Source organism: Drosophila albomicans, chromosome 3 (assembly GCF_009650485.2).
Source record: "Drosophila albomicans strain 15112-1751.03 chromosome 3, ASM965048v2, whole genome shotgun sequence".
NCBI lineage: Eukaryota > Metazoa > Arthropoda > Insecta > Diptera > Drosophilidae > Drosophila > Drosophila albomicans.
Window position 1 is genome coordinate 39,806,480 of NC_047629.2, and position 18,396 is coordinate 39,824,875.

An 18,396-nucleotide genomic window follows, 5' to 3' on the forward strand; every position below is an offset into this window, starting at 1 on the left:
GACTGGCAAACTATTTAGCCATAAAGTTGGTCGTTCTGTTCGAGCATTTTGTATGCATATTTTATGCATTTCAAAATGCTGGAAAATTGTTTTTCACGAGATGCCAAAATTTAATGTCGACAACAATAAAATTTATGTACACAAATAAAAAACGAAATTGTCCAAAGGCGAAACACATCGAGATTGTCCTTGAGCCATGGGTGGCGTGTGCGGCGTGTGGCATGTGGCATGCGGCTTATACCTTGCTGCTCGATTGCATCTGGAGAGAGCCAGAGAATGAGAGCTCAACTTCAATGTTCGATGTTCCGTGTCTGACTGCTTTATCCTTGGCTATTCTTTGTTGATTTCTTTATTGGCTCATGCATATGCATAGTGGACATTCGATGCTTTTGGAATCCTTTTTGGCCAGACACGACTGAAGACAAGAACCAAGATAGACACTCGAGTGTTTATCGTTATTGATTGCAGCTTGTGAAATATGAGAAGTGTAAGTCTTCCTTTGCCAATGCCAATTTCTTTATCCAATTTGTCTTGCATCACAAACACAAAAGCAAATCCAAATGCAAATGCAAATGTAAATACAATTGCGATTTGTGTACAACTAGAGAACAATGCGCGATTTCCACACGCTGTGCAAGTTACGCTTTGGCGCCTTAATTTTCTTCAGATGCAAATAAAACATTATCAAGAAAACCAGCAAAATCAGCTACAAATGGAAAATAATGTTACAGTGGAGAGATTTAAACTGGAAATACTGTCAATACTTATGGTTATTTTAAAAGAAATATAGAATATAGAAGAGGATTTATATAAGTTATAGCATTCAGCAACATTTCAATAAATACATATATTTAAAAAATATAGCATGAAAAAAATTCTTAAAAAAAATAAAATGCAAAGAAACAAAAGGTATTCTGAATTCAGTCAAAATATTTACCCAAAAATCAAATTTACGATACTCTAGAACAGAAAACTAAATGAAAAAGACCAATTAGTAAAAATCTGCAAAACAAAGTGAAAATTTTAGAATTGTTTTCTTCCAAGTAAAGTATCCAATCACACAAACAATTCCAATTTTGAAACAATTTGAAAATTTTCAATTTGATAAAATATTTAGCTACAATTCACAACAGACTATTCTATATTACAATATTACTATATAACTATATTACTATATTACATTACTATCACTTCATCTGTTGAAGCTGCTAATAAAGAATATGGTAATATAGTAAGTAATATAAACTCCTTTATGTATTCATAGATTATATACCAACATACTAATATTCTAACTGCTGGTAGCATTTTGAATTGGCACTGAGTTTGAACTACCTTTAACGTCAACTTAATGGGTTACCGATATAAAAAGTCGTATAAAAAGTCATTATATTATATCTACCTGAAACAGACTCGTGAGGAACTCGTACCGCAGTATAGCAGAATTTCCGTTCTCTTTGTTAAGGCAGCCGTTGTAGTGAAGATCTTTAGTCAAATTGCTGTGATTGTCGAAGCAGCTGCTCGGCAATTGGCCAGTTGAGAGCAGATAATCGTCAGGTCCAAGCACACCACAACAACCAAACTGCAATTCAAATTTGCCAATCAATATGAATGCTATATAATTTATGATCTTGAGCTACTTACCCAATCTTCGAAGTGTGCGAGACTTCGATGTTCTTGCCACCTGAAGTGCACATCATGCGCAATGGGATAACGTTGAGTCAGCACCAAGATGAGCAACATTTGCAGCCATCCGGCGAGGAAAAATAACATGATGAACTGCAATAATTTCTTATATCACTTACATCGAAGAGGAATATGGTTTACTTACCACACGCAGGTCACGTATCTTTTGGGTGAGCACCAAATAAACTCCAATCACAAGCATGAACTGCATTAAAATTGCTACTGTCAGCACCAAAGATTCATATGAGGTAAATTCACAAGCCGGGAATTCTGAATAATGAACGATCACTTGAACGTGGTAAACACAGTTGTATAAATTGGAAGCCTGTTGGAAAAACTATCGATGTAGTACAGATATAGTTTATAAATTGTAATTACTCACGAAACAAACAAAGAACAATACAAGCAGTGCACATCGGAGCGCAATCAATTTGCTTTCGGATTCTTGGTGCTGCACTTCTTGCTCAGAATCAGTCATCTTAGCAAATTTAGGTTTCCTAACTGAAAAGTAATGTACAGCTTACTTATGAACTCAATAAATTTGATTGTGACACTTAAGAAGTCATGATAAACAAGTAAGAAAGCTACAGTCGAATGTGCTCGACTGTCAGATAGCCCATTGTAAATAAAAGCAAAACATTGCGGTATTAATTTAAAAATTAACCAACTTAATATACCTCAGAAGTACTAAAAAATATATACATACATATACTCGTATACCAACGGCTATTTTTGGTATATTGAAACTATACCACACAAAATATACCAGATTGTCAGCCAAAGCAACTAGTTAGTTGGCTTTTTTGCCAACACATTTTTAATAAAAATTTAATAACACAACAATAAAGAATTGATTAAGAATTATAATAATAGTAAATTTTGTAGAATTTTGAACTTGATTTAAGAACTTTTCTTCTTGCTTCAATATTTCAAACATCTTGATTCATTCTTGTTTTTATCTTGGACTTTATCACTTTAATTTCTGTGCAATTAAATGTATTAAAAATATTAATTAATGCCAAGCACAAAATGTAAATTTTCTTAGGCAATATCCAACAACATATGTATATGAAACAAGTTTTGAATCAGAATTTACATCCTGGACAACTGCCGCAGCTATGTTAGTATCTCTTTTATGGCAAGAACTGTGATTAAAATAAGTGTCGAGATTAAAGCAATTTCTGGAATTTTGCATAGATTTGCAGCTAGTGCTTGGGGTTGACTCTTGGCCAGTTCAACGCGTTGAGCTATACACACTCACTTATACATACATACGAGAGGAGAGTCTATGGAATTTTTTAATCAAACAGTTGCCATTAATTACTGCAAAATTCTGGCAGCCACATAACAGACATTTTTTCGACGGGAGTCGCAATGAATGAAACCCCGAAGATGGCAACGAACAAAAAGGAGAGAAATAAAGCGCCAAGCTGAGGCAAGCTAAAGCAAGGCGTGGCCAATGCTCATGTGCGGCAACAACAAAAAGAATGCCACGGGGCAACCGCAGTTCAGCCAGCGAGCACTCACTGCATAGAATAGGATATCCAGGATAGGGAACCACTGAAATTCAGTAAGCAGAGAGGAAGGCAGCCAGCATTCAGCACAACTAAAAATCAAATTAGGTGCAAACGAGCTGCCGTCAGCGGCTGCGTTGGGAGGGGGAGTGGGCGTGGTCTGGTCCAATGTAATGAATAATTTATAATGCAAAACGCTGATGTTTAGCCTTCGCTCTTAGTTGAAATTAAAATTTTGTGGCTTTCTTTTCATGCTGCGTGCGGTATAAAGATTTGCCGCTTGCTCTTTTTTTCTTCGTTTTTGCTTTCGCTGCATGCAAACTTGCTTGCTTGAGGAAAGGAAGTCGGAAGGCGGCTGATAAATGTGCGTGTGCTGGTGTCAAGTGCACGCTCGTGAATTCAATTTGATATACAAACTGATTTATCGATGCAGAGAGCGTTGTTGAACTGGAGTCAACTGAAACACAAAACCCGCCCACCCAAAACTGCCACACGCCATTCATAAGTCAGTCAGACTCGAGGTAGTGTCTGCTTTGGAGACGATAAAAAATTACATACACTTGTAACTGTTGCTGGCTGTTGGCTGCTGGCTGCTGCACAGCCCCTTAATAAGGTTAATTTGTTGTGCGATCGCATAGAGCGCACTGTCATTTATCTTCGCTGTCAGCGGCAAAGGCAAGTCTATGAACGCAACTTGGAAGCAAGAACAAGACTCTAATTTGAATTTAACAAGCTCCGCATCGAGAGCGAATGCGTGTCCTCAGTCAGTCACTCAGTCAGCCAAACAGACAGACGGACAGACAGACAACGAGGAAGGCAGTGAGGATGCCCTCAGAAAGTCAGCCAGTTTATCACAGCGCTTTGAAAATTAAAAATTTATTGCCAGACGAGGTGTCAATCATCGCCAGGCATCGCAATAAAAAGTAATATGGAACAGTGCGACAATAAAAAAAGTAAAAAGTGATTCAAAAATCGGCTGATGGAATGCTGAATACACTTCAGTGTAAATATAGAATATTGTTATTAAAATATTTTGCTTAAATTCTTTTAATTTTTTTTTTAATTATCTATTAATAGTCCTGAGTTTTCTTATTATGTAAATATAGCATTTTTGTTCAATAAATCGCAGTTCTTGTTAAATTAGTGTTAGAAAACAAACAAAGGAAACTTTTTATTTGGTGAATTTAGCATTATTCTAGAATTAAGCTCTTGAATTTAAAATTTATCGTCTGGATTTAATTTTGATTTGGTTTCTTTACAATTAAATATAAAATTTCTTGGCTATACATAACGGTTTTTAGTGTATAAATTAAAACAATAATCTCACAAGTAATTTGCCATTTAAGAGTAAATTTAAATTCCCAAATTTCCATTTCCTTCCAATTAATAATCTCTCTCCAACGAATAACAAATCTGCTCACGAACTCAGTTCACCCGTTGTTTAGCAATAAACGCGCTTGGCGCTGGCACCAACCAAAAAAAAAAAAAAAAAACAAGAAGGAAGAAGCAGCAATCCAGTCCCACAGGACTCGAAGCACACAACACTTCATCATCAATTTGTAGTCCGTGCAATGTTTCAATTTCACTTGTTGGCTTCGATTGTCGCCTGTCGCTTGTTTGGGGTTTGAGTTCGGGAATTGAAAGCGACACTTTTATGGCTTTCTGATTTGTGCAATGCATCCTCTATGGTCTAGTTTTTGTTGTTTTCTTTTTATCTTTTCTTTTGTTTTGTAATGTTCGTTTGTTGGCAATCTAATTGCGAAATTCTTAGCGCAAACTGTGTAAAGTCTCATAAAGTTGATGCGGAATTGAGTTTGCAACGCGTTTGCTAATAGTTTTTATTTTTATTTGCACATTTTTGTTGTGGTTTTGTTTTTGTTTTGTAGTTGCTTTTGCTTATTTTTATTTACCAGAGTGTGCAGTGCAGGCTGCATTTGGAAATAAAATTTTGTTGCATATTTTGCGGCGTCAAATGGCAGCCACAAAAATGAATGAAATCGTAAAATTCTGGCACGCCGGACAGCCGCAGCCACAGCAGCCGGAGCCGGAGCCGGAGCTAATAACATACACTCAAAAACCGGATACGCCGCAGACCCTCCCTTCCCCTACGCTCTCTCCCCTCTTCAAGCACTCTCAAATTTCCCCTCCTTCTCTTTCTTTTCTTTCAGCAATCCCTTGGCCCGCATTCTGCTTTGCTCATATCTGAGCTCAGACATCACTTAGATATGGCATTGAATGTAAGGGTGTGTGTGTGTGAGCGAGAGTGTGGTGGTGTGCGAGTGTGTGTGCATTGGCATTTAAGTGCCGAAACGAGTTTTTGGGGCAAGCGCTACGTCTAACATAACCTCAATTTGTGAGTGTGTTTGTTTGCCTTTATCTAACTGTATGCTGTATGTCTGTCGCTATCTCTCTCTCACTCCTTGTCGCTACTGTCTTTGTTTCCCCTCAGCTTTCGCAGCTCGCATTGCAATTGCAATTGCCTTGAGCTGAGCTCGCGCTGTGTAAATATTTGATTTTTGCATTAAAGTCAATTTGCTTTCATGATTCCGTAATTCATTGTTTACCCGCGCTAACTTCTATTACGCCTTCCGACACGCCCCCTCACGCCTCCCCCACGCCACTTGGCGTGTTTAATTTTCAGCATTTGCCAGCTTTCGTCCTCCCCCCTCTGCAGGCACATTTTATTGTTTATTTTTTGGAATCCCGACTCGCTTCCAGCAACAGCTTCAAGCTCCATCTTTCCCCCCAACTTCAATTCCTTCACCCCCCTTTGGCAGGAATCCCGCATTTCCGTTGCACTTCCACTAACACCAGACGCAGTGATATCCGCATCATCTTTGTTTGTTGCTCGCAGCCATGTTGCCTGCCTCTGTCCTCTCTTCTCCTTCGCAGCCGCGCACTCGTCCTTCGTCCTTTTGCCTGTTTTAATATGCGCACTCAACGTTAGAAATTAAATCTGGCGCTCAAATGTTATTTGCGCTTTTCGTTTATTTATTTATTTATTATTTGCTTACACCCTCCGCTTAAGTCTCTTGCTCTTTCTGCCATTGCCATTGAGACTTCTCCGGCTGAATTCTTGGGCAGACCAACACACACACACATACACACAGCCCAGTTTTCATTAGGTAATGCATAATAAGTACGAGTATTTTGTTTGTGTGCTTGCGAGTGTATTTAATTTATGTTATGCAGTCATTCTTCCACAGATTTCAGCTGGCAAATATTTGTGGAACTTAGTACAGAGATTTATCAATATGAGAGTAAAGATCAGTTGTGGAATATTTAAAGTTTATCAGTCCTATTAATTTCTTCCAAAGTGTAATATATGTTAGTTATTAATACAAATATAAAGATCAATTTATTAGTCAGATTAATTTCTACCAAATTGTTATATAATTTATCAACATCAAGATTCATAGTATTAAATGTAAAGCTTAACAGTTATATTCATTTATTTATTTTAATAAAATTTTTGTATATTAATTATAATATTAGAAGACTATTCTACTTGGTATATCAAAATGTGATAAATAAATATTTAATTGACTTTATTTATTGAGTATTATGATGAGAAACTACAATTGTAACAATTGTGTTCTATACCCATAACTTAAAATTCTCTATCTTTAATATCTGATTCAATCGTTGACAACTTTTGTTTGCCACACTGAGTAAATTTCTTGTGAACTATATTCAACTAAATATTACTTTTGATTTGAATCAATTTATAATAAAATTAACAAGAATGTAAGAGATTTATTTGTAATTTATTAAATCGCTGTATTCCTTTTCTACTAAGATCCGACTAAAAAGTTGTGATGCAACCGTGTCTTGCACATATGTTATATCTTATAATTTGTAAAGAAGCCAAAATTAATGCCAAGACCCTCACTTAACAGGCATTTGACACGCTCATCAGGCAATTTTATGCGAAGTCCCCACGCTCCCAGTCTCAATCAAAATCAAACATTTCGCTATGCATTACCCGAAGTCGCGCCACGCCAAAGTCAAATCAATAGCCACCCCTCACACCCCCCCAAACCCAGCCAATGACCCGGCTGCCATCAGTCTATCATTACTCCGTATTATAAAAGGAGCGATGCCTGCAATTTTAACGAGCTTTACGCATTTTATCACCCGAGCTTCTGTTGTGGGTGGCTCCTGCTGCTGCTTCTGCTTCATGGATATCCGCAGCTGCGTTGATGGCGTTGTCATCATCAACAGGCGATGCCAATGCAGTAAAAAGAATCTAATTTAGTGCGCGGTTTGCATACAAATTCCTTAAGCCATACTCTGTGAGTGCGTGACAATGTGAGACTATATTCTCAATACTTGTTCGAGGCAATTCGCAATTGATGTCACGATATACATTGATTTACCATTTTGAGTACTATATGCATTTTTCATTAATTGTCTTGTCGCAGTGATCTGGAGAAATGCGGAAATGCGCCGTCAAACGATTTAATCAAAAATTTCGCAATTCGCATTTAAAGTTTTCGCGCGCTCGCGCTCACAACTTTTTAATGACTTTTCGAAAACTTCGGCTCGGAGTCTCTAAACCTGCAATTACTGCAGCGAGTTGCAGTTCACCTGTCTTTTGGCAGTATGCAAAACGACTTTCCAGGCCAGACACAACAAAACAAAACAAAGCAAAACGCAAACCGCTAATCGCGTTACACAAAACTTTTGCCCTCACTCTGGGCCAGGCAATCGAGTGCGAAATTCCACATACGCCACGTGTGACGTTGCCTCGTGTCGACGATAGCAAAAGCATTCAAGTCATTTCCGCTTAAGCAGCCGAGCCAACTGCTCCCCGTGTGCAGTTGAGTCGCCTGACATGACAGCGCGCTGTGCTGTTGAATGCCGCAAAATGTTGCTCAGAAACCGACTTAAATACAAACAAACATGGCCGCCAATAGCGACGTCTATCTATGTTTGTGTGTGTGTGTGTGTGTTGGTGTATGCGCCGCCTAAAACCGGAAACCGGAAATTTAAAGCCATGCCAAGCAAATGAAGCGAATGCTGGCCAATGCAGCCGCGTTTGTTTGTTGTTCGTTTTTGTTGCCAGGCATTTTGATTGTTGTTTTTGCTGCTGTTGCCGCTGCCAGACACTGCGGACAGCTGTCTCTCTCTCTCTCTCGCTCTGCACGCGCTGCATTTGTGCAAAAGTTTAATTACAATTCCTTTTGCAATTTCTTGCAATTGCTCTGACAAAGGTGCAAAACAACTTTTTTTTTATTGATATTGTTATGGAGTTGGCCCGTCGTGAACCTGCCTTGTTGTTGCTTGTTGCTCGCGTTGCCGTTGCCGTTGCTGTTGCTGTGTTGCCAATGTCAAATGTCATGTTATCCCGAAGTTTATAAGCTCTCTCTCTTCGTTCTGCTGTCTGCAGTCTGCTGTCTGGCTTTTAAATGCAAATTGATTACTGACATCGGCTAAAGTTGACGAGTTGCTTTCAGTCCTTAATAGCCAATGTCACATTATGCGCATCAGCGACGGCGAATGCAACACACAAACACAAGTGGCGAGAGTTGTTCAATGACTTTTGTTCAGAGAAAGCAATTTAAATATTTTAAAAATACTTGGGATGTGTATATGGCAAATGCATCATAATTATATTATGGCGTAATTGTTGATGAGTTTTAATTAATAAAGTTTGGATACAAAATACAGCCTATCCAATTGAAGAATATGTGTCGAAAATAAAGTATTGCAATTATTTATATACTTTATTTTCAACACATGCTTTTCAATTGGTTGGGCTGCAAACTTAACTAATTAATTTTGTTATTAAAACTGGTTATAGTAATACAGAAATTCGATCTTAATTGATGGTGACCATCTCTGCAATCTAAAGAGTATTTAGAGCTAAGAAAATAAAAAATATAAAGGTAAATTATGTACAAATGCTATTGCCTAGCAAATTAAAACCCATCTAAAACTATACTGTACAATACATCTTTAGAAGTTGGGCATCAATTTTGTTAGTAGCTTAAAATATTAAATATACAATTTTTACTAATTCAACATTAAATAAGCAACTATCAATAGTTTAAACATTTCTTATGATTTTTAGCAGTTGAATTAACAGTTGCGCATAAAATGTGTAATTTAATTTAAATTTCTATAAATACTAAATATGCAATTTTAGCTAATTCGACACCAATTAAATAAATTTGGTTTTAAATGAAGTTCTATGATTTTTAGCAGCTAACCACGCAACGCAACCATCAACCATCAATAAAGCACACCAGACAGCCGCGTCAGAGTCAGACATCAATATAAAATTGTCATAAATTTCATTTGTACTTATTCCACATGCGAATTTATGGCGTGCACGAATGCATCGTTGAAGTGGAAAGTGCCAAAGCACACACATACGTACATTATGGAGTAGGTATCGCTGCATGGCGCCCAACGTGGGGAGCACAACTCCGGTAGCTGGCAGCAACTTTTCCACATGTGCATGGAAAATGTTATTAGGTATGCAAATGTGTCAACTTTATTTGCAATATTTCGACACATTTCGACACTTGTTGCCATAATGAACTCAACATCGCGAACTCTGCCGCTTTTCTCTCTCTGTGTATGTGTCATGCATATTTCAATCGTTGCACACACAACTGTTGCACAACAGTTCAGCAGTTGTTGTTGCGTGCCGGCAAATGCAAATTATATTCTAATAATGGGACCGCGAGCCGTGCATGCAAATTGAATTCAACTAAATGACAACTGACAACTCGAGAGTTTAAAGCTGCCAGTTTAGAGTGTGGGTGAGTGGTCTGCATAAATTGCTGCTATTGTTTAAATATTTGCCAACATAATTAACTTAATTCAATTGGATTTCCATTAGAGACGCACACAACTCCACTTCAAGTCGAGTCGAGCTAAGAGTCGAGTCGAGTTGAGTTGAGTTGAGTTATTTGCACAGCTAAAGGTACGGAGGCGAACCCGCATCAGCCAACGTCTAGTTGCATCAGGAGACGACGAGTCAATTGGCAGTCGAAATCAAAGGCCTGTGTCCCTGCATAACATATGAGGCTGAAGATGAGTCTGCCGGGGCGGCGACTTGCGACGTCTGTTGACTTTTGGCAATCGAATTGAATTGCAGCAGCAAATCACACAATAAAATAATTGATTCCATTTGAAATGCACACACAACAAAGCCAAAGCTAAAGCCCAAAACCACAACGTTTGACTTTGCCAGCAATACGATGCGGGCTTTATCCTATCAATTTCCTTACTCTTCCTTACTGAACGTCTCCAATTGCTGAATGTGCTGTGCGATACAGAGAGAGCGAGAGTACACACACATTTATTTTCATTGTTTGCAGTTTAAACATTGCATATTTAGAGTACACTAAAGACTGAGAATCCTTTTCATTTGCCACTGATTGTTAATTGATAAAGCGGCAGTCTTCGTTTTCCAGTTTCTTTTTCTTTTCTTTTTTTTTTTTGGCATAGTTAAGCCTCCTTGTTGGCGGCCAGAGACAATTCTCTGCGTGTCTTGCGACGCATACGCAAATTGGATATCAAACGCACTGTGCAGAAATAAACTAGCTCCACAATACTCAATGTGGAGACACCCATGAAGAGACCCAACAGACCGCCACAATTGGCCAGAAAGTCGGTGGTGCCATAAAGTTCCGAGCGGCGTGAGGTAAGAAATTGTGCCTCCTTAAAGGAGATTGATACCCGCGACATTTTCATACTGCAAATGAGAGAATGAAATCAGTATTATATTTAATTGTAAATAAACCTAACGTACCCCTCTTGCTTTTGCTGCTGCTGTTGTCCATTCGGATTCTGTCTCGCCACTGTCTTGTAGTCGAAATCAGCCTGAGATATTTCTGCCTCATAAGCAATCGAGGTGCATGAAGGCAAACAATTGCAATCGGTTTCGGCACGCGTATTCTCGCCATCTTGAGACATACCCTGTTGGAATTCCTTGAGCAGTAGCTCGTCCTCTGCATCGTTGTAGCACTGCAATCTACCAGCTCCGCAAACCGGGGCGTTCATGTTGCCTGCAAGGAAATAAACCCGTAAGAAAACAAAAGTCGAGTGTGCTCGATTATGAGATATCCTACATCCATTTCAATAAAAGCAAAACAGAACGGTATTATCGTTAAAATATACCAAATTAATACAAATTAAAATACTGAAATAAACCAAAATGAATGTTTGGTATATTAATACAGAATATACCATGAAGTACAAAAGATTTATACGATTTTTATTATTTTAACATTCAAAATATAGCGTGGAATACATAATATACCAGATTGTCAAGAAAAGCAATTAAGACCTTAAGAATTTTAAATAACCCTTAAGAATTTGAATCTGATCGCAATCAAATTTTCAGGAATCATAAATATTGTAGTTATATTAGTAAGTACAGACGTGTATAAAAATAACAATGTTAACTATCAACAGCTAAGCTGTATCTACACTCACGTGGCATGGAGAACTTGACACATTCGCAGACTTTTAGTGTATAGTTGGCTAAACATTCCAGCTCACAGTTGCTCTGCGAGTAGATGTTAAAGTAGCGCAAATGTCGCTCATCCTGGAAGTAGCATTGACGCCTTTGTGGCTCGTAGTACTTCAAGCCATCTGAGGTGGTGATAATCTTTGGTCTTATGGAGATCAGCACTTCCTGATCGAAGGGTATGCGGAAGTATTGTTTGGCCACCTGCGGCACTTCACCCGGTGTGTGCAGCAATATCTAAATAAGAGTTTAGCTTTCAGATCAATGCAACTATATTAATTAAATATGGCTCACTTTAAAGCCCTGCACTGGACCACGGCACATATCATCGAAATCCAGTTCCATGCCACCCAGGAACAAATATAAACCGGCCTTGGCACCAGGACCCAGCACACGATTCGGATAAGTTTCAGTCTTGGCATTAATGTTGTAGCCACTCTCCACAGACCATTCGGAGTTCATGCGATTGTCCTCACGGAATATAATATCGGGTATAATGCTGACAAGGTAATTCTATGTTTATTTATGTTTGAAATGTGAATAACTTAAGCTCACCCTTCGGCACGAAATATTTCAGCTGGACTTAGTGAATTGAAGCTGTAGCAAACTCCTTCGTCTGTGACATATTTGTGAAAGATTTCGTTACACTTGATGGGATTATTGCGCCACTTGCAGTCCAGAAAACTCTCTTCGAAACTAGGCGCTAATGCGCTCAGTTCATCGATAATTTCAATACCTCGTCTTAAATCGAAGCCATATTTCATGTCGTGCAAGTGAGCATCGCACACTTGAGTCACTGATCCAAAGGTGGCTTTTCTGGGAAGGTGAAGAGAATTATAAAACGAATTTGTCTTGCTAATAAGATCTTAAAATTTTAAGACCATTTGTATAAAAGATTGCTAAAGAGATACTAAAATATTAGCATTGGTTTCTAGTTAAAACAACCCTAAAATATTTCCTAGTTGTTTCATGTTTTGTTATCATGATTCACATTGAAAGAATAATAATGATTACATAGAGTCGAAAGCCAAATTTAACTGATATACTTCTCTAAATGTGTTAATTTAATATAAATATACATATAAAGAAATTATTATGTCTTATTATAAAGCCCTAAAAATTATAAAATAAAATTGACATCAAAAAATTTTTGATTAAAAAAAAAATGTGGAGACAAGATTTCCAATTTCAAGATTGAAACGGTACTTCGATAGTGATATATTTTAACATTATTGCATGCTATTATTATTAAAGAAATTTGATCTTGATTTTAAAATATATTTTCTGGGTTCTAAGCAAGATTTTTTGTTTTTCTTTTTTTAAGTTTTTCAGAAAAGTGCATATTATAATATGAAGTTAGAGAGGGAATTAAGCTGAATAAAGGTTTAATTGCTTGGTTTCTTAACTAAGCATTAAGCTTAAGTTTCTGAAGAAATCATATATTTTGATTGACTTACTCCTCGTCAGTAAAATTTATAACTCCAGTGACATTGTTCATAAAATCTCGAATCTGCCAGTATTTGTCGGTGAAATTAAACGCACGCTGTCTGGACTTAGTCTCCGAGCAGACTGTGACCGAGGGAAAAGGAATCTCCCACACTGGTGTGGACTTCTCGGCGAAACTGACAATCACCGGATTGTTGTTCCACTTGTCCCAAATGTTCATCGTCAGCTTGAAGCACGTGCAAATGGAAAGCAAAAAAACGCTGACCCAGAATAAACGCTCCAACCACGGACGTTTCTTCTCGCCAAGATAACGTATACCATGAATAGTGCTGTAGTCACAGTACTCATGGATGATGGCCATGGCTGCCTGGAAGCCGCTGCCATACTTGATCTGCTGCTTGGTATCCACTTCATCCTCGCTGTCATCCGATTCGCGGCAGGCCGAAGCCGATTTGGCCATTAGCGCGGCTCGCTTCCATTGATTCGAGGTGGCCAACGAGACGGGATTGAATTGCTTGGGTGGCACCTCCAGATCCACGATGGGCATCTGTGGCTCCGTGCTGTACGATGACATTGCGACGACGACAACGACGACGACACACAACGCGCTTTTGCGATCCGGCGAGCTTGAACTGCTTTGACTTAGTCAGGCGAAATGCGGCTAGGAAGTTGCCTTTTATAGTGCACAGTGTGAACTCGGGAATGAGGAATGTTTCTTCCTCTAGGGATCGACGATGGCGTGGGTTCTTTCAACGCTGCACGCAGATGCCGTCGCATCACGCATACGCCAGGTGAGAAATGTGTGTGAAATTAACTAGTTTTTCGGTGTCATTTCAATTACTTCATTGGCGAAGCTCGCGGTAATTTGTGTGCGCCATGTTGGACAAGGTCCCCAGTTGGTTACTCGTAATTTCTGGTGTCTAAATGTTACCTTTGGTGCACACCACAGGGCGAGGCATTCTAATTAGCCGCAGCGCACTTTAAGGTTGCCCAGCCCCGAGCTTATAAAGTGTGGCCAAATTGAATAGCGGCTGCTGCAGTGTCTATGTCACCTGACTCCCGACCCCTGACTCCTGTTCACCTTCCCCTTTCATTGTCACTTGCGCAGCCATTGGCCTTTTGCTTATGCATTTTAAATCCTGGACTCGACTTAACCGCAGGCGCTTAACTCGACCTCGAAACAGAAACTAAACGGCCGGCACAACGAGCAGACGTTCAGGTAGCAGACGCAGTTGCAGACACCGGCAACAGCGACAATAAAAATGTTTGGAAGCAGCCACAGAAGCCAGCGGCAAGGACGTGCATAACAACAACAACAAAAAGGACAACAACAACAACAAACAGCAACACAACACGACGCGAGCCATTTACGTTGCGCATTTTAATAAAGTTAACTGCATTTTGGCATTGTGTCCAAAACTTTCAGGTAAGCTGAAAAGAGTTGGAGAGTAGGCAGAGGGAGTAGAGAAGTGTGTACTCGTAGGCTACCCCCCCCTTTTTGTCTGCCCAACTGCACTCACCTTTTGTTGGCGTTTTCATTATCGTACGCTTTGCTTTCAACAATGTTTGCAATGTCCTTGTTATTGTCCTGCAGTTACTCGTTGCTCGTTGTTGCCTTTTGCCATTGCTCTGTTTACAGACTACGTCGCGTCGTGTGCAGTTGATCATCATTTATTTTAATGAGCTTCCAAATAGAATTTCTAATATGTTCCGAAACTTGAATTTGAGGAAGACGCACAACAGTCAAAACTTGAAAGTAATACTTTCACTCTCCTGAGAGTGACGAAACATTGCAAATGTTAAATGTTCATTTAGAAAGCTTTGAAAAGATTTTCAGAAAATGTTAATTGAAATTTGAAAAAATATGATGATAAGATTGTGAAATAAATTCTTCATTAAATTTAGCAATATTCAGATACTTTCTTTCTCTAATTGTAAGTCCATTAAATTTCATTTAAATGTGTAAATTTATTTTTGGAGTTAAGACTGAATTTCTGGTTGCTTGCTTACAACAAAACAAAAAAATATGCTTCCCATCTGTCTCTTCATTAGTACTTACTTCCTTTGACTGAACTGAAACACCGCACAAAAAAATATAAATATCAATAACAATAGTAATAAATTCCACCATTTTTTTTTATAAGTTTCTTTTATTTAATACATTTTTCTGCCTGTTTACATGTTTAGCTGGAGGACACTGAATTGAATGCTGTTATTGTTTACAATATTTCCTTTTTTTTTTTGTTTGCCATTTTTGGTATTAACTAATCTATTTACATAGCTGCTAGTTTTGATATAAGTACATAATGACTTTATGTAAGTTATTCATAAGTTTTATATATATTTAGATATAATAATTGTATTTTAAATATTAATACGTTGCGTTTATGTAATAATATGTTTAAGCCTTTTAGATAATTCTTTGGGGCTATTTGATGTTATTCTGGTTGTTTTTGTTGTGGTTTTTGAAACACCTGTTGTCACACTATGCTACACTTGATATACCTTTTACGTATATTGAATAATAATAATAATAATTGTTGTTGGCTTGTTAATAGTTTAATATATAATATATATTTATTAAATAAATTATTATATATAAAATATAAGTTTCTTGGGCAATAATTACTTGACTTTCTCTGTTTATTTCCTTCACTTCATCAACTTCATTTTGTCTATTTACAAAGCTCATTTTGTTCTACATAATGCCTCGTAATTATACTCGTAATCCATGAACTTTACTTTTCAATATTTTCATTTCATTTTCATTATTTTACCTTTTTGTTCTCATATGCAGTTTGAAACCCAAAATACTTTTCGCTGAACACAATAACAAAGACAGTACAAACAAAGATACAAGATACATACATATAATTAGTTACACGTACTCGTATTTTGTAATTAGTTTGTAATTGTTATAGCTACAATAATATCTAATTACTATTTTAAAATGATATGTTTTGCTGTAATTTACGTTCATTCCTTTTTGTTTAAACTGATTTTCACGCATTCATCATCAGCTTAAGTCTAGTACAAAAATACTGAATAAATTGCACTTGCATCAGCCACCACCATGATTACATATAACACTCCCCAAATACACAAAAGCCCAAAGCAATACAAGTATTTTGAATACTTCATCTGCAGCTGCACGCTAATCGCTCTTCTATTCCTGTCATACAACGATATCCTCTAAATTGTGTATATACTTTCAGTTTAGATCCACTCTAATGTCCTTAGACTATTTGTTGGCTTATTGTGGTGCCAGCGCCAAACTGAGGCCATTCGACATCAGGCTCAAAGGATTCCCAGTGGGCGAAGATGAAGATCCAGCTGCCTCCTGAAAATATAAAAAAAAAGTATAACGTTAATAATTGGAGATATCAAGTGTATGTAAATAAAAAGTGTTCCAATTAAAACCGTGTCTTGAATCTATAGCAATTCTAATAGTTACTAATTCTATAGCAACTACCGAAAGCTACAGTCGAGTGTGTTTGACTGTGAAATACCCACTACCCAATTTTATTAAAGGTAAAACAATGAGGAGGAGGTATTATTGAAAAAAAATACCAAATAAATATTTCGAAGGGATACGCAAATATACCTAATGTTATACTTGAAATGACGATATACCACTGCATACTAAATATACCACATAGTACAATATATACCAAATTGTTACAGCAAATCAAAACAAAAATTTGGGGTATGAAAAAGGGATAAAAAAAAATCAAATTTTGTACTATAAACATTTTGTCTTTACGGTTCACTATATGAATTTATTCAAAAATGTAAAAAGTTTAAGCAAAAAAAAAATGATTTGACTGAAATTGTGCAAAACTAATATTGTATACAAATGTCGACTATTGACACTGTGTATTCAAAGATACTAATACTCAATAGAATAAGCTACTATTGCATCGATGAGATTATTAACAAATGCCAAAGACATATATTTTTTTAACTAATTCAAAATAAAACAAGTATTCAAGACTTCTGAAAATATTAAAATTGTCTAAGAATATTATTCCGAAGAATACCCAAAGACCTCCATTTTTCATTTAAAAGCATTTTCCTTTCATATTGTTAGTAATATTATTTACTAATCATATATTAAAATTCTAAAACAAGTTATTCAATGTGTGTTTATCAAATTAGAACTATTTCGAAAAAATCGTTATCATGAAATTGGGATTTTAAAACCTCTGATGAATTTTAACTCATTGAAATTAAATAGTAAATGAATTGTCTGCTCATACTCACAATGCTCAGAGTGCGCACAATGCAGGCTCGTGTTGCCGGCGGCTCATCCGATTCCAGGCCAGGAGAGCTGCCACGCGAGGAAACGGAACCATTGAGGAGCTTGATGCTCATGTTGATGTCATCGGAGTGATGTGTTTGCGAGCTGCTCGAGAGGCGTCCATCGAGCGACAGATCATCGCGTTGCTGATCCTGCAAACACAAAAGAAACGAATTCTTTCAGTTATAAGTGACACTTTTTGCAACATGCAACAAGCGGCAAACGCACCTCCTTAGGGCTGCCACAGATGGCAAACTTGATGTCCATGGAGTGCGTCTCAGTGTCGCTGCTGACATGACCATCGTTGGCTCCTGTAACTGCAACGTCGGCAACGCCAGCAACAGCGGCAGCAGCAACAGCAACGTCAGCGGCAACATCAATGCCATTTGTTGCAAGGGATGTTGCAACTGTGGGGATGGGGATGTTGTCGACTGTGGGAGACAAGTGTCCATTGATGCTGTTGTTATTGTTGCTAATTTTGTTATTGTTATTTGGCTCCTTGTTAAGTGCTGCTGACGTTGGCATGTGCTTTGTTATGGCTGCTGCCTCATCAGCAGCAGCAGCAGCAGCAGCGGCAGCCGAAGCTGCCACAGTGGCAACAACGGCCGTTGACGTTGGCGTTGCGATGCCATGTCCATTTGTTGCAATTGCCGTTGCATCGTTTGCATTGTTGCTGGGGCTGGGATTGCCGTTGCTCTGGATGTTGCTGTTGTTGTTGGTGTTGCCATTGCCATTGATGGCGGCGATGGCGCTGGCCTCATCACCCAGCTCGTAAATGTTAACCATGTGTGCGGCCTGTGCGTGCACCATCAAGTCCCAGGGATTGGCGAATGCATCCTTGCAAACGGCGCAAAGCAATTTGGCGCTCGTTGGCGGCGACTCTAAACATGTGAGTAAGAGAGAGAGAGAGTGTGTGCGAAACATGCAAGAATTAATTAGTTATTTAAGTTGGAATTTGCCGAGAT

The 18,396-nt window shown here is 38.0% G+C and overlaps 3 protein-coding genes across 4 annotated transcripts in view; all 3 read right to left on the minus strand.

Annotated features, from left to right (window-relative positions):
• Positions 1-26: 26 nt before the first annotated feature.
• Positions 27-2,214, minus strand: LOC117571423 (uncharacterized). Of its 2 annotated transcripts, none has more exons than XM_034253562.1 (5): positions 2,066-2,214; positions 1,829-2,008; positions 1,642-1,776; positions 1,400-1,579; positions 27-706 (listed from the first exon to the last, which is right to left on the minus strand). In XM_034253562.1, exons 1-5 carry the CDS (start codon positions 2,159-2,161, stop codon positions 602-604), a joined length of 696 nt encoding a protein of 231 aa, XP_034109453.1. In that variant the 5' UTR covers positions 2,162-2,214; the 3' UTR covers positions 27-601. The 2 variants fall into 2 exon arrangements, with proteins under 2 accessions (XP_034109453.1, XP_051860484.1); XM_052004524.1 differs by having other exon boundaries at positions 692-745.
• An 8,270-nt stretch (positions 2,215-10,484) lies between these two features.
• Positions 10,485-13,937, minus strand: LOC117571410 (pickpocket protein 28). The gene is made up of 6 exons (XM_034253548.2): positions 13,143-13,937; positions 12,241-12,501; positions 11,980-12,184; positions 11,652-11,922; positions 10,966-11,221; positions 10,485-10,908 (listed from the first exon to the last, which is right to left on the minus strand). The coding sequence occupies exons 1-6, from the start codon at positions 13,703-13,705 to the stop codon at positions 10,662-10,664; spliced, it is 1,803 nt and encodes a 600-aa protein (XP_034109439.1). The 5' UTR covers positions 13,706-13,937; the 3' UTR covers positions 10,485-10,661.
• Positions 13,938-15,279: 1,342 nt separating this feature from the next.
• The window catches only part of LOC117571407 (probable basic-leucine zipper transcription factor Q), a 36,992-nt gene continuing 33,875 nt past the window's right edge, over positions 15,280-18,396 (minus strand). The window contains exons 7-9 of the mRNA XM_034253545.2: positions 17,660-18,312; positions 17,395-17,583; positions 15,280-16,471 (exon numbers count right to left, since the gene is read on the minus strand). Of these exons, the coding sequence (XP_034109436.1) occupies positions 16,385-16,471; positions 17,395-17,583; positions 17,660-18,312 (929 nt within the window). The 3' untranslated portion in view covers positions 15,280-16,384. The remainder of the gene's footprint in view (positions 16,472-17,394; positions 17,584-17,659; positions 18,313-18,396) is intronic.

What these genes read in the sequence shown, in the direction of transcription:
- LOC117571423 (XM_034253562.1), bottom strand. Translation starts at nt 2,161, where the DNA reads ATGACTGATTCTGAGCAAGAAGTGCAGCACCAAGAATCCGAAAGCAAA. An exon ending in TATTGTTCTTTGTTTGTTTC is followed by an intron (nt 2,009 to 2,065) that starts GTGAGTAATTAC and finishes TTTTTCCAACAG; the next exon opens with GCTTCCAATTTATACAACTG. An exon ending in AGATACGTGACCTGCGTGTG is followed by an intron (nt 1,777 to 1,828) that starts GTAAGTAAACCA and finishes AAATTATTGCAG; the next exon opens with TTCATCATGTTATTTTTCCT.
- LOC117571410 (XM_034253548.2), bottom strand. Translation starts at nt 13,705, where the DNA reads ATGTCATCGTACAGCACGGAGCCACAGATGCCCATCGTGGATCTGGAG. An exon ending in GAAATATTTCGTGCCGAAGG is followed by an intron (nt 12,185 to 12,240) that starts GTGAGCTTAAGT and finishes TTACCTTGTCAG; the next exon opens with CATTATACCCGATATTATAT. An exon ending in GTCCAGTGCAGGGCTTTAAA is followed by an intron (nt 11,923 to 11,979) that starts GTGAGCCATATT and finishes ACTCTTATTTAG; the next exon opens with ATATTGCTGCACACACCGGG.